The 23,871-nt window shown below is 39.4% G+C and overlaps 1 protein-coding gene across 1 annotated transcript in view; it reads right to left on the reverse strand.

The window, feature by feature from the left end:
• Positions 1–670: 670 nt before the first annotated feature.
• Positions 671–23,871, reverse strand: part of il17rd (interleukin 17 receptor D) — a 108,212-nt gene continuing 85,011 nt past the window's right edge. The window contains exons 7-16 of the mRNA XM_061940875.2: positions 19,591–19,742; positions 19,443–19,508; positions 19,284–19,338; positions 16,697–16,807; positions 14,761–14,945; positions 13,059–13,174; positions 11,303–11,554; positions 8,070–8,591; positions 4,585–4,826; positions 671–4,513 (exon numbers count right to left, since the gene is read on the reverse strand). Coding sequence (XP_061796859.2) covers positions 4,401–4,513; positions 4,585–4,826; positions 8,070–8,591; positions 11,303–11,554; positions 13,059–13,174; positions 14,761–14,945; positions 16,697–16,807; positions 19,284–19,338; positions 19,443–19,508; positions 19,591–19,742 — 1,814 coding nt within the window. The 3' untranslated portion in view covers positions 671–4,400. The remainder of the gene's footprint in view (positions 4,514–4,584; positions 4,827–8,069; positions 8,592–11,302; positions 11,555–13,058; positions 13,175–14,760; positions 14,946–16,696; positions 16,808–19,283; positions 19,339–19,442; positions 19,509–19,590; positions 19,743–23,871) is intronic.

Here is a 23,871-nt window from a genome sequence, read left to right on the forward strand (position 1 = left end):
ATGAAATAAAAAGAAGTAACACTTAAATTCGGATATATGTAAATATCTGCCTCCAACCATATATATATATATATATATATATATATATATATATATATATATATATATATATATATATATATATATATATATATATATATATATATATATATATATATATATATATCCATCCATTTTCTTCCACTTATCCGAGGTCGGGTCGCGGGGGCAGCAGCCTAAGCAGAGAAGCCCAGACGTCCCTCTATATGTATTGCATTCTATTTTAGTTACTTTATTGAGTTTACAACCCCCTGGCGCTGTTTTGGACTGTTTTTGTACTAATTTTGATTATTATTATTTCTCAATTGTTTGTAAATGTTGCAATTTATAAATAAAGGTTTATAAAAAAAAATTAAAAAAATAAAAACAAGTTCAGGAAGTGACGTGATCTTGGCGCATGCGTAAACCGATCGCGACTTCTGGTGCGAATCGAGTAGTTTTTTTTCCAAAACAATTAGATAACAGTAGAATACAGACATTTAAGAATCCCAATAACATAAATCAAGTGTTTTGCTAAAATAACAAGAAGTTCCACATAAATGTTACTTAATGTGTAAGGATATTTTTTTTGGCGGCCCTCCACGGGGCGCTCACCGCCCTATGGTTAAAAAACAGTGCTGTAGATAGCCAGTTATTTGATGGATTTCTTTATTTCCTACATTAAAAGGTACTATAAAACAGTACATTTCTAGAAAATACAGAAAAACAAACTACAATTAAAAACAACAACAACAGACATTTCCAATAAAAATAAAAAGCTATTTACAAGCAGGAAATGCTGAATCTTCCCTCCCAACAAACCGTTAAACCTGCTGGAGGTCGTCTCTTTTGTTTATGTGGGCAGGAAGCACCTGAGTCCTTCTAAAACTGCTCCATAACAAGTCTTTAGTCATAGGACATCTAGAAGTGTGCATCAAGAGAAGAGAAGTCAGTGCCTGCAGTGGTCATCTCCTCTCATGTTGCTCCTATGGCGGACATGTTTGTTATCAACATCCCTCCGCATACCGGACTTTCCGGACCATAAGCCGCAACCGTTTCCCCAAGCTTTGAACCCTGCGGCTTATACAACGGTGCGGCTTATCTATGGATTTTTCTTCGCTGGCAGCTAAATTATGGTATGGATTAAGCACAGAAATCAAACAATGTACTTTAAGAAATTGTTGCAATTTAAAGTGTTTACAAAGTAAAAAAAAAATATTGTAGCGTCCCGGAAGGGGTTCTGGGTATTTGTTCTGTTGTGTTTATGTTGTGTTACGGTGCGGATGTTCTCCCGAAATGTGTTTGTCATTCTTGTTTGGTGTGGGTTCACAGTGTGGCGCATATTTGTAACAGTGTTAAAGTTGTTTATACGGCCACCCTCAGTGTGACCTGTATGGCTATTGACCAAGTATGTTTGCATTCACTTGTGTGTGTGAAAAGCCGTAGATATTATGTGACTGGGCCGGCACGCAAAGGCAGTGCCTTTAAGGTTTATTGGCGCTCTGTACTTCTCCCTACGTCCGTGTACACAGCGGCGTTTTAAAAAAGTCATACATTTTACTTTTTGAAACCGATACCGATCATTTTTAAACCGATCATTTCCGATATTACATTTTAAAGCATTTAAACATCTCAAGTTCTTTCCCTTTTGACATTAAAAAAACATGTACTGCGTGCAATTGCATCTCTCTTAAAATTCAATATCAAAATCAAAATATTACAGTATATTATCATCCATCCATTTCCTACCGCTTGTCCTTTTCATGTACCGGTATTCCAAAAATATTTTTTTGTTAAAATAAAGATAAATACCTGCTTGACTTATGATTTCAAAACAAAATGATCAAACTGTAGACTGTAAAATTGACAATAGATTTTACGGCTAAATTCTGCCGACTGAGTTTTTTTTTTTTAACCATAAAATCAACTTTGGTACTGTTTTTTTCCATACACAGTAAGACCCTAAAACATAAAAAAACAAACAAAAAAACATAAAAAAAAAAAAAAAAGATTTGACGGTAAAAACAAACAAACTGACAGCTCTGTTGCTTGAATTTTACCATGATATTGTTTCTCCATTCCATTTATTCCATTTTTTTTATATGCTGTAAAAACACCACTGCTTTTACTGTAAAATTCTAGTGACTGAGCTGCCGGTTTTTAAAGTCAAAATCAAATTATTTTTTTTTGCAGCTTTTGTAAAAAAAAAAAATATTGTTACTGTATTATATATATACATGTATATTCATATATTACTCATTGTTAAAAGCAGCACTCTGAGGGCGAATATAACTGTGATGTGGCCCCTCAATGAAAACCAGTTTGACAGCCGTGTCATAAAGGATGAATAAAGACATGCATGACTTGTCTGTGTTGTTTGATGAGCTGTGTTACAGGCACCGTTTGTAAACAATAAATAAATAAACATTTTACTAAATATTTCTGTAAATATCTCATATCGCAACGTATCTACCTGCGGCTTATAGTCCGGTGCGGCTAATATTTGGAAACATTTATTTTTAATTCAGTGGGTGCGTCTTATATATGGGTACGGCTTATAGTCCGGTGCGGCTAATATTCGGAAACATTTATTTTATTTATTTTTAGTTCGGAGGGTGCGTCTTATATACGGGTGCGTCTTATAGTCTGGTGCGGCTATGGGAACATTTATTTTTAATTTGGTGGATGCGTCTTAAATACGGGTGCGGCATATAGTCCGGTTCGGCTAATATTTGCAAACATTTATTTAATTTATTTTTAGTTTGGTGGGTGCGTCTTATCTACGGGTGCGGCTTTTTGTCTGGTGCGGCTAATATATGGAAACATTTATCTTATTTATTTTTAATTTGGGGGGTGCGTCTTAAATACGGGTGCGGCATATAGTCCGGTGCGGCTAATATATGGAAACATTTATTTTATTTATTTTTAATTCGGTGGGTGCGTCTTACATACGGGTGTGGCATATAGTCTGGTGCGGCTAATATATGGAAACATTTATTTTATTTATTTTTAATTTGGTGGGTGCGTCTTACATACGGGTGTGGCATATAGTCCGGTGCGGCTAATATTTGGAAACATTTATTTTATTTATTTTTAATTCGGCGGGTGCGTCTTAAATACGGGTGCGGCATATAGTCCGGTGCGGCTAATATTTGGAAACATTTATTTTTAATTCGGTGGGTGCGTCTTATAAACGGGTGCGTCTTATAGTCCGGTGCGGCTAATATTTGGAAACATTTATTTTATTTATTTTTAATTTGGGGGGTGCGTCTTAAATACGGGTGCGGCATATAGTCCGGTGCGGCTAATATTTGGAAACATTTATTTTATTTATTTTTAATTTGGTCGGTGCGTCTTATATACGGGTGTGGCATATAGTCCGGTGCGGCTAATATTTGGAAACATTTATTTTATTTATTTTTAATTCGGTGGGTGCGCCTTATATACGGGTGCGTCTTATAGTCCGGTGCGGCTAATATTTGGACACATTTATTTTATTTATTTTAAATTTAGTGGGTGCGTCTTATATACGGGTGCATCTTATAGTCCGGTGCAGCTAATATTTGGAAACCTTTTATTTTATTTATTTTTAATTTGGTCGGTGCGTCTTATATACGGGTGCGGCTTATAGTCTGGTGCGGCTAATATTTGGAAACATTTATTTTATTTATTTTTAATTCGGTGGGTGCGCCTTACATACGGGTGCGTCTTATAGTCCGGTGCGGCTAATATTTGGACACATTTATTTTATTTATTTTAAATTTAGTGGGTGCGTCTTATATACGGGTGCATCTTGTAGTCAGGTGCGGCTAATATTTGGACACATTTATTTTATTTATTTTTAATTTGGTCGGTGCGTCTTATATACGGGTGCGGCTTATAGTCTGGTGCGGCTAATATTTGGAAACATTTATTTTATTTATTTTTAATTTGGTGGGTGCGTCTTATATATGGGTGCGGCTTATATAAGGAACCCTTTTTTTTAATTTGTGTGGGTGCCTTTTATATACGGGTGCGGCTTATAGTCCGGAAAATATGGTACTTATTAGTATTAAAAACAAAACATAAGTATCATAGTGGTGCTCCTGTCCGCAGTTGCCAGAAAACTGCGGATTTATACAAAAAAAAGTGCCTCAATGTTCTGTCCTCCAAATATTTCGTCTCCTATGAGTATTGAGCACTCACTTGTGAGAAGTTGGCAGGCACGAGCGTACCTTTCTTTCATAGTGGCGGTGCCGGTGACGTCATAGTCCCAGGACCCAGTTACGGACATCCTGGCACGTTCTGAGTCACAAGACCCGGTGGAAGACATCCCATAGCTCCAGAGTTGCGTGTTCCAGTTCAGTTTGCACACAGCTGGATGCCAGAGCTTCAGGATGAGATCACAGTGCCACAGGTTCGAGTCCTCCGCTGCGCTCCAAGTGGTGCAGTTCTGCTTTGCAAACCGTGGGGGCGCTGCAGCCCAGCGACGCCACCGCCGGCGGCTCCTCATCACCTGAGGCATGCAAAAAGAGAAAAGGGGTTAATGCGGACAGGGGGTGTAGGTGGGGGTGTGGGGTAGCTTACCAAGCCCGGAAGACGACGACTCGCTCTCGGCCAGGGAGGAGGAGTCAACCTGGTCATGTGACAGGCCTTCCATTAAGGGGATGGAGAGCTCAGAGGAGGGGACCGACGAGTCGTAGATGCCCGAATCGCGAGGTGGCGGCAGCTCGGGGGGGGAGGGGCAGCTGTCGTCCGTCTGGCCGGAGAGGGGGAGCGCCTCCTCCTGGACGTTGGACGCGGCGCAGGAAGAATCTTCCGCAAATGTTCTGAGCGGGAGAGACAGTTGACTTCCTGCTTCCATGACGGCCACAGTTTGACTCTGGGGCGGATTATCGTATTTTCCGGACTATAGAACGCGTAAGCCGCACTCACTCAATCGTAGAAGAAAAAAAAATAGGTCTCTATATATATTCTTATATATTATAAGTCGTAGATATATGTGTTGCCATTTGAGTTAATACCACAGAAATATTGTGTAAATGTTTATTTACATACCGTATTTTTCGGAGTGTAAGTCGCTCCGGAGTATAAGTCACACCGGCCGAAAATGCATAATAAAGAAGGAAAAAAATAGGGATGTCCGATAATGGCTTTTTGCCGATATCCGATATTGTCCAACTCTTTAATTACCGATACCGATATATACAGTCGTGGAATTAACACATTATTATGCCTAATTTGGACAACCAGGTATGGTGAAGATAAGGTCCTTTTTAAAAAAAATAAAAAATAAAATAAAATAAATAAATTAAAAACATTTTCTTGAATAAAAAAGAAAGTAAAACAATATAAAAACAGTTACATAGAAACTAGTAATGAATGAAAGGAGTAAAATTAAGTGTTAAAGGTTAGTACTATTAGTGGACCGGCAGCACGCACAATCATGTGTGCTTACTAGAGATGCGCGGTTTGCGGACACAACCGCGGAGTCCGCGGATTATCCGCGGGTCGGGCGGTTGAAATAAAAAAAAATTAGATTTTATCCGCGGGTCGGGTCGGGCGGTTGAAATTAAAAAAAAATTGATTTTAAATAGATTCAGGCGGGTGGCAGTTAAACCAATTCGGAAATATATATACATAGTTAAATGTTGTTACCCACATACGAAAAACGAGCAGGCACCTGCAGCATATGCCACAACAGAAGAAAAAAAAAAAAGGGATGGCAACGCCGGCAGCAAACGTGGTACGCGACAAACTAAAAAAGGGAATACTAAAGACCAGGGGAAAAAAAGGCCAGAAAAGTTCAGCGTGGACTCGTTTTTATGAGGTTGTAAATCAGGATGATAGTAATGCTGGCTACGTGATTTGCAAGAGCTGCGACGCTGTTTATGTCTACGACAGTCACAAAACCGGGACATCTAACATGGTGCATCACATTTGTGCAAAACCCCGAACCCTGAGCATGAGCAGTTTTGTCCGCCGTGATCCCAGAAGAGTGCCACAGGATGTTAAAACAAGACAGAACGCAGCTGCCTGCAGCAGTTTGAGTGGTGCGAGCGCGCTTGGAGGCCGGTGCGCTCAGCGCGGCTCCCAGATGATTGCGCACTAGTGTGCGTCTGGGCTGTGACAGCGTGGCACGCATTGAATGTCTCTGCTGCATTGGATCAGTCTCCTTTCTTTAACAGGCAAAAGCTTTATAACCTCACTAATGCCTTGCATCATCTATATTAGATATATAACAACGGGCGGGTGCGGTTTTGATTAAATGTTAGTTCGGGTGGATGCGGATGGTTGATGACTTTTGTGATGCGGTTGCGGATGAAATAATTGCCTATCCGCGCATCTCTAGTGCTTACGGACTGTATCCCTTGCAGACTGTATTGATATATATTGATATTTAATGTAGGAACCACAATATTAATAACAGAAAGAAACAACCCTTTTGTGAAAATGAGTGTAAATGGGCGAGGGAGGTTTTTTGGGTTGGTGCACTAATTGTAAGTGTATCTTGTGTTTTTTATGTTGATTTAATAAAAAAAAACAAAACAACAAAAAACGATACCGATAATAAAAAAACGATACCGATAATTTCCGATATTACATTTTAAAGCATTTATCGGCCAATAATATCGATTATCTCTAGAAAAAAACATATATAAGTCGCACTGGAGTATAAGTCGCATTTTTTAGGGAAATTTATTTGATAAAAGCCAACAGCAAGAATAGACATTTGAAAGGTAATTTAAAATAAATAAAGAATAGTGAACAACAGGCTGAATAAGTGTACATTATATGAGACATAAATAACCAAGTGAGAACGTGCCTGGTTGTCATGTCGGTGTAATCATGTTTTGTTTTAGTCATGTTTTGTTTAGTTATTGGACTCTTTAGTTTCTGGCTTTTCACTCCCTGGTCTTGTTTCCATAGTTACCCATTAGTTTCACCTGTTTTACGTTTGGACTCATTGTGCACTCTTGTTTGTCACCATAGCAACCCATTAGTTTTCACCTGTCACGTCACGCACCTGTTTCACGTTTTGAGTCACGCACCTGTTTTCACTAATCATGTCTATAGTATTTAAGTTCATTGTTTTCAGTTTGTCGTTCTGGTGACATCCCGCATTCTTACCCCTGTCACACTCTGTCTACCTCTGCGCACTTCATGCCATGTCCAAGTAAGTTTTTTCTATTAATGCCACAGTTAGTGTTTTTGTTTAATTGTTCACAGTTTTTTTGCCCACGTGCAAGTCTTTTTGTTTCGTTAGTCAAGTTTGTACATCCGCCTTGAGCGCGCTTTTTGTTCCTTTGTTAGCGTAAAATAAATAATGTCTTCACCTTCACGCCATGTCTGGTCCAAATGTTCATTTGCACCGCGGGAGAACAAACCACGCCATAGTCCACGTCATGACACTGGTATGTTAACGTAGCATAGGCAGCATGGCGTTGTGGGTAGAGAAACCGTGCCAGAAACCTGAGGGTTGCAGGTTCGCTCCCCGCCTCTTACCATCCAAAAAGTCGCTGCCGTTGCGTCCTTGGGCGGGACACTTCACCCGGTGCCACTCACACTGGTGAATTGAATGATGAATGATAGGTGGTGGTCGGAGGGGCCGTTGGCGCAAATTACAGCCACGCTTCCGTCAGTCTACCCCAGGGCAGCTGTGGCTATGAAAGTAGCTTACCACCACCAGGTGTGAATGATTGATGGGTTCTACATGTAAAGCGACTTTGGGTACTTAGAAAAGCGCTATATAAATCCCAGTTATTATTATTAACATATTATGGTAAGAGTTATTCAAATAACTATAACATATAGAACATGCTATACGTTTACCAAACAATCTGTCACTCCTAATCGCTAAATCCTATGAAATCTTATACGTCTAGTCTCTTACGTGAATGACATAAATAATATTATAATGTGTTAATCATTTCACACACAAGTCGCTCCTGAGTATAAGGAGCAGAAAGGCCAAACTATGAAAAAAAAACTGCGACTTATAGTCTGAAAAATACGGTAGTCCAGAAAATACGGTAATTCTTTTTCAATGTACAAACTGAATACTGACTTACCTTGAGGTGTGTTCCAGCCTGGACAGAGATCCCTGTGGAAAGGCAGGACTAGGACTTAGACCAGGACTGGAGCTCTGGCTTAAACTGAGGTTGCAGCTCAGGCTAGAACCAGGAGCCAGCAAGAGGGCGTTCTTCCTCAGGGTTCCCTCGCCACTCTCCAGCGGTGGCGACTTCACCAGCACCTCATTCAGCACCAGGCCGCCCTCCGGCCTTCTCTCTGGTCTGGTGGAGGACGAGGGGGCTTCGGCGTCGTGCGGAGGAGGAGGAAGAGGAGGAGACGGCGACGAGCAGGAGGCGGATCTACTTCCAGCGGAGGGAGGCGTTGGCTTCTCGAACCAGTCGGGGTTCTGGCTGATGTGCTGGTGCATGTTGCAGATGGACACGTAGAGGGAGCGCCCAGACTTGCTCCTGAAGTAGTTCCTCCTGGAGATGTTGAGAGGCTGCGACTCCCGCTCCGCCAGGCTGGACTGACTGGAGTGAAGGCGGGTGAAAAGCTGAGGCAGCTGGTCCATCAGCTTGAACCTAATCACAGGAGAGGAAACGACATACTCTGAACCTGTGATCACCAACCTTTTCTAGCCCATATATATATATATATATATATATATATATATATATATATATATATATATATATATATATATATTGTCGGAGGCAGATATTTACATATATCCGTATTTAAGTGTTACTTCTTTAATTTCATAATCATATTACAAAACAGCTAGTGTTTTTCTTCCAATTGTGGTCTTTTGGTTGTCTTCAAATACTGTGTGCTAACCTTGAATATGGAATGTAAGAAAGAGAGATACTCCTTCTTCTTATCTATTCTTATGTCCAGGTGCGGAGGACAATAGGCATGTGTTTGGGCTGGAGGGACAAGACTGCGAGGGTGGGAGGGAGAGAGACTTGATAGGGGAGAGGGTTTTTCATTGGAGGGGGACAGACCATCTTAGCTGCGCGATTGAATGTTCTATGCTGGGCTGGTCTCAGTATATTTACAAAGCTTTGCAAATATATTACAAAATACCTATTCTGTCTCTGGTGGTTCTTTTACTCAGATTTAAGTGTCCTAAAGAGCTTGGGAGCGACGACCATAAACTTGAATTCCCTGGGAGGAACAACTGGTCCAAACGCAACAATTTGGGGGCTTCGTCCGGTGCGACACGCTGAGAATTGGACAGACTCAATTGTTGGCCAAACATAAAACATAAAAAAATAATAATATATATATATATATATATATATATATATATATATATATATATATATATATATATATATATATATATATATATATATAAAATCATGAAAAAATAATAATTTTGTTTAGTTTTTTACAGACAAAGCTTTGTGTCGTTATTGGCTGACGTCAACAGTTTTGGATTGTTCTCATTGTGTTTCTTGCTGTTTTCCTAATTTTTGCTGGTGTTTTTTGCAATGGGCCAATGACAAAGGAGTCACGGACCACAGATGACCCCTGTGCCACACTTTGCAGTAGAAGCTAACAGTTTATGGCCACTATAGTCTTAGTACTGCAGTATATTTGTTCATCCTATGGTCACATGGTTGCCTTACGTAAATGTGGGATCTAGTCAAGTCAGCTGGCGGGTTTTCCCTGTGTGATAAAGAGGGGATGAACAGGGAAGCCGCCTTGTTTTATCAATTATTACTGCCTTTGCACATGTCAATGTTTACTTGTATATATCACCAAAAATGATTCCCGGGCGCGGCGCCGCTGCTGCCCACCGCTCCTCTCACCTCCCAGGGGGTGAACAAGGGGATGGGTCAAATGCAGAGAACAAATTTAATTACACCTAGTGTGTGTGTGACAATCATTGGTGCTATAACTTAACTTTAACTTTACACATACAAACTGTAGCACACAAAAAAGCACATTTAATAAAAAAAACGTTATTATGGTTTTACGTTTACTTATAAATGAAGTCCATGCGCCGCAACTAAAGTCCTCACTTAAACTTTCCACGTGCAAGATTGAATCTATTTAAGAAAGTGTAACCGAGGGTTTATAAATGTTGCCTATACTGTATGAAACTACAAAATAAACACGGAGGCTCCAGTTTACACGAGGACCACTTTATTTACCTTCTTTCAAAAACCTCCGCTCCACTCCAACGTGTCGTCACTTCCGCTCTTAGCGCCTTCAAAATAAGAGCTCAAGGCATATACTGTATAACAGCGCAAAACAGGAACTTAACATCACAAAGAGGAAAGCCCATAAAAATAGGTGACAAAAGTTATTTAATAAGAAGCCAAAAAGTGCAAAAACAATAATGTTCGTGTTGGAGGAGTTGTGAATAAGATACACCTGCAGTCTGCAGGTGTACCTAATGTTGTGGCCCTGCAGTCATTCACAACTCCTCCAACACGAACATTATTGTTTTTGCACCTTTTGGCTTCTTATGAAATAACTTTTTTAAACAGATTCAATCTTGCACGTGGAAAGTTTAAGTGTGGGCTTTAGTTGATATAACACTCCCGTCAGGGGGTGCATTCTACGGCGGGGGTGCAAGAGGCGGGATTACTGCGAGCCTCAGCCAGTGCGTCTTTTGCAGCCGTTTTATGATCGCTCAGCACAAGAAATACGTTACACACATACAGTTGTTGACAAAATACACTGTACATTATATACCTCAGCTAACTAAACTATGGAAATGTATAATATAATTCATATAGCAATACGGTCTCACTGCACAGCAGGCCAGCAGTTAGCCGAGTCCGCAATCCATGTTGAGGCACTGAGTGACGTGCCTCAACTGGCTGCTGTTCACCGCACCGTCTCTTCTCAGTATTTGAACTGCAAATGTGAAAATTCATCGATTTTGGATAAAACTGGTGAAGTTAAATGGAAAATAACTTTATAGTATAATCACTGGATACATATAACAATTTAATTAATATTTTTTCTTTTTACATTTTTTTTCTTTCCATGATGGCAGGTGAGGCAGAGCCTCACCTGCCTCTAGTGACTGCACGTCACTGAATCAACACAGAATCCGTATTTTGGAGCAATGTTCACGGACTCTAATTGGCTCGTTAGCTTCCCGTCGCAGGCGAGCAAAGATGGTGGAGGTTGTGGTAAGAGTTGTTTAATGTAGGATGCTAGAAAATGTCCAATGCGTTGCAACAGTCAGCCTTCATGCATTGTTGCAGTAAATAGCAAACCCATGCAGGTGAAACTCTCCTTGGCAGAGGTAATAAAGACCGGAACCTACCTGGGAGCCAGACTCAGCATGGTGGGGATGTCGTTCTCCGTGGAGTAGTCAAAGTAGACGGTCATGAAGCGGTCCATCTCCTGAGCGTGGCTCTCCTCGTTCTGCTTGGCCAGCCGCAGCTTCTCGCCGACCATGGCCACGCCCATCACAAACAGGTCACCGCCCGATCCGCCAACGGGAGAGCTGCTGCTGGCGTTGCCGCGGCGACCGACCGGCGTCTTTCCTCTGCGGCTCTTCCTTTCCACAAAATAGCTGCGGGAACAAAACCCAGCTCGGTTAGAACCTTCAAGTAGAGATCGACCGATATGGTTTTTTTTTAGGACCGATTCTGATGCCGATTCTGAGCAAGACAGCGCAGCTTCGCAGAAAGGAGCACTGGCTATTACTAGAGATGTCCGATAATGGCTTTTTTGCCGATATCCGATATTGTCCAACTCTTAATTACCGATTCCGATATCAACCGATACCGATATATACAGTCGTGGAATGAACACATTATTATGCCTAATTTTGTTGTGATGCCCCGCTGGATGCATTAAACAATGTAACAAGGTTTTCCAAAATAAATCAACTTAAGCTATAGAAAAAGGTTTCTCATAGTCATTCACATCGACGTCCCACTGGGGTGGTTTTTTCCTTGCCCTTATGTGGGCTTTGAGTTTGAGTTTGAGTTTGAGTTTGAGTTTATTTCGAACATGCAAGTATACAACATGATACATCACAATCTCCAGTTTCTCTTTTCAACATGTTCGAAAAGGAGTAGGAAGAAGCAAAGCTTATTTAATCCTACCCCTTTTCTTTTACATGACAGTTGCTAAAACTTTTGTTCACTTCCTGTTCTCAATTTATTCACAATATACTCCATAAGTAATCACAATAAAATAAGTAAATAAATAATAATTGGTGAAGTAAGTTACATTTCATATGTTGAGATAAGTAAGATTATTTTGTGAGTGAAAGAATGAAAGAATGGATGAGTTAAATAAATTCAGAATGTTTATCATGGTTCTTCTTCTTTGTACTTTGTAAACACTTTAAGTTTGAAGAGTTTCTTGAAGTGGATTATTTACTGAGTGTTGTTAAAAGGAAAGGCCATGTAACACAGTGGTGCCCTTTCCCAAGTTGTTTATACGGCCACCCTCAGTGTGACCTGTATGGCTGTTGACCAAGTATGCATTGCATTCACTTATGTGTGTGAAAAGCCGTAGATATTATGTGACTGGGCCGGCACGCCAAGGCAGTGCCTTTAAGGTTTATTAGCACTCTGTACTTCTCCCTATGTCCGTGTACACAGCGCATTTTTTTTCCATAACTTGAGTTGATTTATTTTGGAAAACCTTGTTACATTGTTTAATGCATCCAGCGGGGCATCACAACAAAATTAGGCATAATAATGTGTTAATTCCACAACTGTATATATTGGTATCAGATGATATTAGAATCGGTAATTAAGAGTTGGACAATATCGGAATATCGGCAAAAAAGCCATTATCGGACATCTCTAATTTGCAATTTATTACTATCAACAACCTTTTATAACGTCTCTGTGTACCAACTTGACATTTCTGCTAAAAGCTTTGTGTAAAATATTTCTGATGGTGACAATGAATTCAAATGGAAGGGATTGTGTTTGACCTTTGAGTGGGGGGGGAGGAATGTCAAAAAGAATGTGCAGTAACTCCTGAAACAAAGCTTGTAGTGTGTCTACGCCATCTAGTGGCAGAAAGAAGAAGACAAGGAATAAAGGGTAAAGCACCGTAGGCCCTTGGAGCAAACTGTGATGATGAAGTCGGCCTCGTCCAGCTGTCTGCTGAGCCACGACATCTGACCTTCTCGGCACATCTCCAGATGTTCCCACAGGTCCAACGCCACCTGACGTGGGGAGGAAATTAAAGGTTGACCTTCTTCTACAAACCCTGTTCCCATATGAGTTGGGAAATTGTGTTAGATGTAAATATAAACGGAATACAAAGATTTGCAAATCATTTTCAACCCATATTCAATTGAATACGCTACAAAGACAAGATATTTGATGTTCAAACTCATAAACTTTATTTTCTTTTTGCAAATAATAATTAACTTAGAATTTCATGGCTGCAACACGTGCCAAAGTAGTTGGGAAAGGGCATGTTCACCACTGTGTTACATGGCCTTTCCTTTTAACAACACTCAGTAAACGTTTGGGAACTGAGGAGACACATTTTTGAAGCTTCTCAGGTGGAATTCTTTCCCATTCTTGCTTGATGTACAGCTTAAGTTGTTCAACAGTCCGGGGGTCTCCGTTGTGCTATTTTAGGCTTCATAATGCGCCACACATTTTCAATGGGAGACAGGTCTGGACTACAGGCGGGCCAGTCTAGTACCCGCACTCTTTTACTATGAAAGCCACGTTGATGTAACACGTGGCTTGGCATTGTCTTGCTGAAATAAGCAGGGGCGTCCATGGTAACGTTGCTTGGATGGCAACAAAACCTGTATGTACCTTTCAGCCTTCACAGATGTGTAAGTTACCCATGTCTTGGGCACTAATACACCCCCATATCATCACAGATGCTGGCTTTTCAACTTTGCGCCTATAACAATCCGGATGGTTCTTTTCCTCTTTGATCCGGAGGACACGACATTCCAAAAACAATTTGAAATGTGGACTCGTCAGACCACAGAACACTTTTCCACTTTGTATCAGTCCATCTTAGATGAGCTCAGGCCCAGCGAAGCCGACGGCGTTTCCGGGTGTTGTTGATAAACGGTTTTCGCCTTGCATAGGAGAGTTTTAACTTGCACTTACAGATGTAGCGACCAACTGTAGTTACTGACAGTGGGTTTCTAAAGTGTTCCTGAGCCCATGTGGTGATGTCCTTTACACACTGATGTCGCTTTTTGATGCAGTACCACCTGAGGGATCAAAGGTCTGTAATATCATCGCTTATGTGCAGTGATTTCTCCAGTTTCTCTGAACCTTTTGATGATATTACGGACCGTAGATGGTGAAATCCCTAAATTCCTTGCAATAGCTGGTTGAGAAATGTTGTTCTTAAACTGTTGGACAATTTGCTCACGCATTTGTTGACAAAGTGGTGACCCTCGCCCCATCCTTGTTTGTGAATGACTGAGAATTTCATGGAATCTACTTTTATACCCAATCATGGCACCCACCTGTTCCCAATGTGCCTGTTCACCTGTGGGATGTTCCAAATAAGTGTTTGATGAGCATTCCTCAACTTTATCAGTATTTATTGCCACCTTTCCCAACTTCTTTGTCACGTGTTGCTGGCATCAAATTCTAAAGTTAATGATTATTTGTAAAAAATCTAATATGTTGTCTTTGTAGCATATTCAACTGAATATGGCTTGAAAATGATTTGCAAATCATTGTATTCCGTTTATATTTACATCTAACACAATTTCCCAACTCATATGGAAACGGGGTTTGTAATTCTCCGGGTCGACCTTCTCACCTCACAGCCGCAGAAGTCCTGCAGGAAGTAAGCGAAGCTCTGGATGACGGTGGTGTGTTTGGGGCAGTCTCTGCCGGAGTAGCAGACGAAGACCTTGGGGCGGGGCCACGGCCTCTCGGTGTTCAACGCCGCGCTGTGACCGGAAGACTCGCTGCTCTCCTCGTCCAGCTGGCTGTAAATGTTCTCTGGAGGGGACAAAAGACGCCTTTAAACGTGCTTTGCGTTCTAATTATTATCAACTAGGGATGTCCCGATCCAGGTTTTTGCACTTCCGATCCGATACCGATATTGTTTTTGCACTTCCGATCCGATACCGATACTGAACGATACCGATACTGACCGATACTGGCCTATCCGAGCATGTATTAAAGTTTAAAGTTATTTAGCCTACTTAGTTGTCAGAATCATGTTGAAAAGGGTTTTAGTACTCTTGATAACAACTAGCCAGCTGAATTAGGGGAGTTTGAATAATACACAATGGTTGGTAACAAGAAACTGACCTGTTTATTCAAGGATAAACACAAAATAGACAAAATTATACATGACAAACAGAAATGGCATCATTGAACTAGGGCTGGGCGATATGGCCTTTTTTCAATATTGCAATATTTTAAGGCCATATTGCGATACACAATATATATCTCGATATGTTGCCTTAGCCTTGAATGAACACTTGATGCATATAATCACAGCAGTATGATGATTCTATGTGTTTTGATTGATTGATTGAGACTTTTATTAGTAGGTTGCACAGTGAAGTACATATTCCGTACAATTGACCACTAAATGGTAACACCCCAATAAGTTTTTCAACTTGTTTAAGTCGGGGTCCACCTAAATTGATTCATGATACAGATATATACTATCAGATATATACTATCATCATAATACAGTCATCACACAAGATAATCACATTGAATTATTTACATTATTTATAATCCAGGGTGTGGAGGGGGGCGCAGGATGTAAGTGTCAAAAAGACAGCCAAAAGAGTTTGATATGAGAATAAATCTAAAGTTAAAATATAGGGTAGAAATGCACCCATTTACAGGAAATGTAGTCTTGATTTTCAAAATTTTCTTTTAAGGCTTGCATGTCTACATTAAAACATTCTTCTTCATACTGCATTAATATATGCTACTTTTAAACTTTCATGCAGAGAAGGAAATCACAACTAAAAAAATCACTAATTTTTTCATACGGTGTTGATGTGGAAATTTTTGCCTCGGCATTTTGATGGTGTGGGCGTGTGGCACCGAATGGAGATAAGCGTCTCGACAGACGTTACAATATTTGAACAATGATGACGAAAACTGTTTTCTCTGTCGTGTCCGTGTGTCGAAAATTGTTATGCGCTTATTTTTTTATTTGATTTTGTGCGTGGCATATAATTGCTATGCGCAGAGGCGCGCACCTTAGAGGGAGCTTGGTCACATGGCTGCGCTAGCATTACAGCTAACGTGAGCCATGCTGCTACCTCTCTGCTGGGAGAGGACGTATACGTATGTGACGTGACAGTATGTGACGTATGACGTGACAGTATGTGACGTATGGCGTGACAGTATGTGACGTGTGTAAGAAGGTGCGCTTGCTGTCTGTGAGAGGGAGACACAGGAAAGAGTGAGAAGAGCCTGTCGTGTAATGCCAGCAGCTAAAAGCAACTGCGTGAGAATCCACAGACCTGTGGATGTGTTGAAGGTGTGCTGGAAAATGCGGAACGGAAATTACGGAGCAGCAGAAAAGTGTAATGTATTATTTAAATCGGTGCGTTGGAAAACAAGGACCGGATTTTTTTTCAAACTGGATCTGGATCGGCATTTTCCCACGCCTTGCCGATACGCATTTTTTGGCAAATATCGGCGGCCGATCCGATCCAAATATCGGATCGGGACATCCCTATTATCAACTCATGACAAACTCAAAAAGTTCCTCCCACCTTGTTGCTTCTTCCGACACATGACGGTGAAAAGCGTGGCGAAGGCCGACATGATGACCAGAGGCACCGTGATGGCCATAGCCCGGATAGGCCCCGCCCATTGGGAGTGGACTGCAGAGGGACACAAACGAACCCTTTTTAAAACTGAGAAAATCAAATACTTGCAATGTTGTCACAAATACTTTAAAAAGTCAAACAAATGTAAATATCTAAAAAAAATGTCATCATATCAACACAACAAAATATTTTTGTGAGACTAACACTGTTTAATGTACATATTGTTTTAAAATTCCTATTTTCAAAATGTATGAATAGGAGTTTGAATCTTTGGGGACCTAAAGATTGGATCAGATTCCGATTCCTTGGGTGACGATTCAATTCAGAATCGATTCTCAATTCAAATCGATTCTTGCAATGTATTATTTGGTTTAATAATTATTATGAAACTTTTTTTTAAAACAGGTTAAAAGTTAGAAAAACTCATTCTGGTTGCATGGAGATGACCTAAAAACAACTTTAAAAAATGTATTTTATTATTATAAAAAAAAAAAAGAAAAAAAAAAAAGGTTTTCCATTTATTTAATCGATTCTTGAAAATTATAAATCAATTTAGAATTGCGTTTCGGATGTGAATCGATTTTCTGTGCACCTTTATCTCGTAATACAGTGGTTCCTAAACTTTTTTCACCAAGTACCACCTCAGAAATCAGTCATTTGTACAGATCATGGGAGTGCAAAACATTTGGACACCCGTGATCTATACAAATTACTGCTCTTATTTCAACATAGCATTCATAATCTTTATCTCACGTATAAACACAATTGTTTGGAACAAACATACACACGTGTACACATACAGTATATAGGCATATGCAAGTACTAAGTGAGAGTAACACCCACAAATAATAGTGCAAACACCTTGTTGTTGGTAGAAACCTTCGGGTTGTGTATATATATATATATATATATATATATATATATATATATATATATATATATATATATATATATATATACAGTATATATATATTTATATATATATATACACCGTATTTTTTGGACTATAAGTCGCAGTTTTTTTCATAGTTTGGCCGGGGGTGCGACTTATACTCAGGAGTGACTTATGTGTGAAATTATTAACACATTAGCGTAAAATATCAAATAATATTATTTATCTCATTCACGTAAGAGACTGGACGTATAAGATTTCATGGGATTTAGCGATTAGGAGTGACAGATTGTTTGGTAAACGTATAGCATGTTCTATATGTTATAGTTATTTGAATGACTCTTACCATAATATGTTACGTTAACATACCAGTTGGTTATTTATGCCTCATATAACGTACACTTATTCAGCCTGTTGTCCACTATTCTTTATTTATTTTAAATTGCCTTTCAAATGTCTATTCTTGCTGTTGGCTTTTATCAAATACATTTCCCCAAAAAATGCGACTTATACTTCAGTGCGACTTATATGTTTTTTTCCTTTTTTATTATGCATTTTCGGCCGGTGCGACTTATACTCCGGAGCGACTTATAGTCCGAAAAATACGGTGTATATATATATATATATATATATATATATATATACACATATATACACACACATACAAATCTATTTACATATTGTATATGTATATACGTATATGTACTATATATACATATATGTGTATATATATATATATACACACATATATATATATATATTTGTGTATATACATACACATGTATATGCATACATATATGTCTATGTGTATATATACACTGTATATGTATATATATATATATATATATATATATAAACATATATATATACTGTGTGTGTATATACTGTATATATATACTGTGTGTGTATATATATATATATATATATATACATACGGTATATATATACGGTATATATATATATATATATATATATATATACATACGGTATATATACGGTATATATATATATATATATATATATATATATATATATATATATATATATATATATATATATATATATATATAGATAGATAGAGATAGTTTGTCAGATATTGGGATGGGTTTGTACTGAAAATCAATCGTTTTTCCATGCTGTCTACCCTCAGAGTTTGTTTTTTTCCTGGTCTCAAACTAACCCCCTCAACCCCCAGGAGTTTAGTTTGGGACTTGCTTTTTTTCTCCTCCTCTTCCCCCAAACATTTACCATTTTCCCTTCCCTTTTTTTTATCATTAGTGTTGCCATTCTGTCCACCCTGTAACTGTATGTCTGTTCTTGTCATTGTATTATACTTTTCAAGTGCAATAACAAAAAAGTTCCATCTATTCATTTATTATTTTGGGATTGAATTTACCATTTATATATTATAACCGCCCTCCCTCGTAGTGAATAATTTAGTTTGTAGTTCCACAACGTGTTGAATGTAAGAATCATAACCCTTACAAATTCATCATGTATTGTTTTTATGAGGTAATGAACTACCATGAAAATAACAAAAATCCCAGCGGATTTTATAAAAGAGAAAGTAGACAGGAAGTTTCAAGATAAACAAACAGAGGTCGATAAGCACCAATAGCAAGGTGGTGTGCATGTTACCTTGGCTGACGTAGTACTGTGTCTGCCTCCTGGTTGTGTTGCGGTCGTCTCTCAACTGCCACAAAAACACATTGGAAAAAGAAGGCAAGGCTTATTTAAAGTCTGGAAGTCAACATTAGCCTGCACGCTACATCAACGCAATACGCTTCATGTCTCAACCTCGAGGGTGTAGGTCCCTGGGGTGACGTCCTGGAGGATGCAGGTGGTTTTCAGCTGGTTGCCGTCCTGCAAGAGACAAGAGAAAACCTTGTTGTAGCGTCCATAGGAAGAACATGTCCATTAGGATTATCAGACGTTTGGTCCGTACGGGCTTGCAGCGCTGCAGTCGCAAGGGTCCATCCTGTCGCAGTTTGTAGTAGACGTAGTAGAGGTGGAAACCGAAGGAAGGCGGGGCCTGGTCAAAGGTCACGTGCAGTTTGGAGCCCAGCTGAGACACATTCAGGGTCTTTGGTTTCCAGACTGCCAAGAGACACATGCTAACGTTTAGGACTTCTTGCATGAAGGCACGGGGCAATAAGTGCATGGTCTTTTATCTGATTAGTGCATGATTTAATTATATTTTTAAAAATTAATAAAATATTCCCTTTAACCACTTAAAAGTAAAATATATTGTGGAAATGTAATTAATACAAAAACAAATTTATTTTTTAGGAAATACTGAATAACCAATTAAAAAATGTGAAATACAGTAAGTTATTGACTTAAGTAGAGACATGATTTACTAGGGGTGTAACGGTACACAAAAATTTCGGTTCAGTACGTACCTGGGTTTAGAGGTCACGGTTCGGTTCATTTTCGGTACAGTAAAAAAACAACAAAATATACATTTTTGGGTTATTTATTTACCAAATTTGCAAAATCTTCCACCAAACATATTTTTCTTAGTGGAATATTTGATGTGAAGTAATGGGAACCTTGGATAGGTCAATAATTCATAATAACATTGATTTTGATTCAATATTATGTTTTGAGCAATGACAGTTTGAAAGAAAAAAAAAACAGCTTTGTTTTATTAGTCAACATTGCAACTTTTTCTAAATGACATTTAACCTTTTTTAATTCACTTTTGTTATGTTTTTGTTCATTTTAATAGTATTTTTAGAATGTGCCGTGGGCCTTTAAAACATTAGCTGTGGGCTGCAAATGGCCTCCGGGGCACCCCTGCTATAGATAATAAAAAATTAAATGTGATAAATCTATGGATAAAAAACAGAGCCTGGCGACGCATGCGCGTTTATCATAACTCTCTCTCTCTCTCTGTCTCTGCCCCTCCCTCACCAATGCTGCTGCGCACACAATTTGTTTTGTTTTTAACCCCTTTTTAACCCTGAACGTACATTGAAAATACACGCAACCCTAACTCAAAATGCCGGACATTTGAGGCATTTAAGAAACTCCGCCCTGACAGCTCCGCAAAAGAGGACATGTCCGGTGAAAAGAGGACGTATGGTCAGTCTATCCTAGCCCGTTAGCTGCTAGCATGCAGTGTGTTGTGCCTCGGTGTGCATTGTTTACACAACGTGCGTTACGCTACTTAATATGTCCGCGTGGAAACTCGTTCGGTACACCTACGAACCGAACCGGAACCCCTGTACCGAAACGGTTCAATACAAATACACGTACCGTTACACCCCTATGATTTACTAAATATCTATTTAATGCAAAATATATTTACTTAATGTTTATATTTCATGGCCTTTTGAATTATTCAGTGATGGTGTCTGCACCAAAAGTTTAATTTCAATTTAATAGAAAATTCAGATAATAGCTAATCAATCACATTGTTAAATATACAGTGTTCCCTCGATTATTGCGTGGGTTACGCCATTTATTAGTTTAATCCATAAGTACCATATTTTCCGCACTATTAGCCGCACCTAAAAACCACAAATTTACTCAAAAGCTGACAGTGCGGCTTTTAACCCGGTGCGCTTTATATATGGATTAATATTACGATTCATTTTCATAAAGTTTCGATCTCGCAACTTCGGTAAACAGCCGCCATCTTTTTTCCCGGTAGAACAGGAAGCGCTTCTTCTTCTACGCAAGCAACCGCCAAGGTAAGCACCCGCCCCCATAGAACAGGAAGCACTTCTTCTTCTACTGTAAGCAACCACCCGCCCTCGTAGAAGAAGAAAAAGCGCGCGGATATACCGTACGTTTCTTTTCCTTTGTGTGTTTACATCTGTAAAGACCACAAAATGGCTCCTACTAAGCGTCAGGGATCCGGTTCATGAAAAGACGCAATCTCTCCATCCGCACACGGATTACTATTTCACAGCAACTGATATTCCTGTGAACCGCACTGTGGATATAACGGGAGCATGTACGGTGAATATTCGCACCACAGGGAATGAGAAGTCATCCTTCACTGTGGTTCTAGCTTGCCATGCTAATGGCCAGAAACTTCCACCCATGGTGATATTCAAAAGGAAGACCTTGCCAAAAGAGACCTTTCCAGCCGGCGTCATCATAAAAGCTAACTCGAAGGGATGGATGAAGAAAAGATGAGCGAGTGGTTAAGGTAAGTTTAAGTTTACGCGAAGAGGCCGGGTGGCTTTTTTCACGCAGCTCTGTCCATGTTGATATACGTATGTTTGTGATTGCACATTTGCGTACATTTTGGGAGTGAACAGAGTTGTTAGAACGCTGGTTTTTAATATATTATTAAAGTTTGACTGACCTATCTGACTGTTTTTTTGACATTCCTTTAGCGCAGTTAGATGCGGCTTACAACACCGGGCGGCTTATAGGTGGACAAAGTTTTGAAATATGCCGTTCATTGAAGGCGCGGCTTTTAACCCAGGGCGCCTTATGGTGCGGAAAATACGGTATGCACATTTTTATATCTTTTTATCCATTTTTAACTGTGTTGTACTATTTTTAATCTTTTACCTCTTGTTATTTTTGCATGTCTTATGCTTTTTAACAATGTTTTATTTATAGAATGTTCTGTGCTTATTTTGATTATTATTATTATTTTTTTGTAATATTTTACCTTCCTTTGGGGTCGCGGGGGGCGCTGGAGCCTATCTCAGCTACAATCGGGCGGAAGGCGGGGTACACCCTGGACAAGTCGCCACCTCATCGCAGGGCCAACACAGATAGACAGACAACATTCACACTCACATTCACACACTAGGGCCAATTTAGTGTTGCCAATCAACCTATCCCCAGGTGCATGTCTTTGGAGGTGGGAGGAAGCCGGAGTACCCGGAGGGAACCCACGCAGTCACGGGGAGAACATGCAAACTCCACACAGAAAGATCCCGAGCCCGGGATTGAACCCAAGACTACTCAGGACCTTCGTATTGTGAGGCAGATGCACTAACCCCTCTGCCACCGTGCTGCCCGAAATGGGCTCTATGAACACATATCTTGACCTACATTTATAGAAATACAGTATTATATGCCTTTAACGTCTTCATAAGCTCTCCACATACATATACTGGACTCTGACCTTAGTTGTGTACCACTATATGAAAAATATAACAAAGATAGGTTATAATCATTTTAAGAATATAGCCAGAGTTCACCCAATTCTCTCTCTGGGCAACTCAGAGACGCTAATGCATGCTTTTATTACAAATTCCCGTCTTCTTAAAAAGGTTATTGCACCTTTACAATAACTCCAAAATTCAGCGGCACGTGTCCTGACGAAGATTAGAAGGCGGGCTCACATTACACCAGTTTTAAAATCTCTGCATTGGGCCTTCTTATCTTTCAGGTTTGCTTTTACCCTCCGAACCTTCACGGGCTCTGAGATCCTCCGGCACTCATCTCATAATTATTCCAAAAGTCAGGACACAAAGTCCCGGGATGGCATCTTTCCACCATTATGGACCCCGTCTGTGGTACAACTTGCCGGAGGACCTCAGGGCTGCGGAGAACATTCATGTTTTTGAGAGCTGGCTTAAGACCCATCTTTTTGATTTGACTTTTTACCTAATATTATTTAATTGAAGTCATTCATACTTTACCTTTTATCATATTAGTTATGCAAGATTGTATTTAGTTCTATTTATTTATTATATATTTACTGTATATTAATTGTATTTGTTTTATCTTCATACGTTTTACTTGTATTTTATCCTTTATATCTACTCATGGTTCTTACTATTTTACAAGTTTTATTATATATTTTACTTTCCAGCATTCCTGCGTCAGGGGTTATGGGCCGTGCTGTGGGGGCACTTTGTGTCAGCGTCCTGGTGGCCATAGTCTGATGACCTCCTGGTGCAGATGTGATTGTGTTTACTCACCTGGCTCCTCTGTACTCAGTCATGCAATCATTTGTTCATATAGTTGCATATGTGTGTATATATGTGTGTGTGTGTGTTTGGTATCTACGTCCGTGCGTACGTATGTAATAATGGGGGATATGGGTCATCGGGGTATTGTTTTTAACTTTGTAAAGCACTTTATGTTGCATTTCTTTTATGTATGAAAAGCGCTTTATAAAATAAAGATCATTTGATACAAAAACTTCAAATTTTTTACATGATTATATTGGACCCATTATTTATTTTATGACTCATTTGCACTTATATTCGTGTCTTTTACCACCAATATGACATTTTGTATTTAA

Source organism: Nerophis lumbriciformis, linkage group LG03, assembly GCF_033978685.3.
Source record: "Nerophis lumbriciformis linkage group LG03, RoL_Nlum_v2.1, whole genome shotgun sequence".
NCBI lineage: Eukaryota > Metazoa > Chordata > Actinopteri > Syngnathiformes > Syngnathidae > Nerophis > Nerophis lumbriciformis.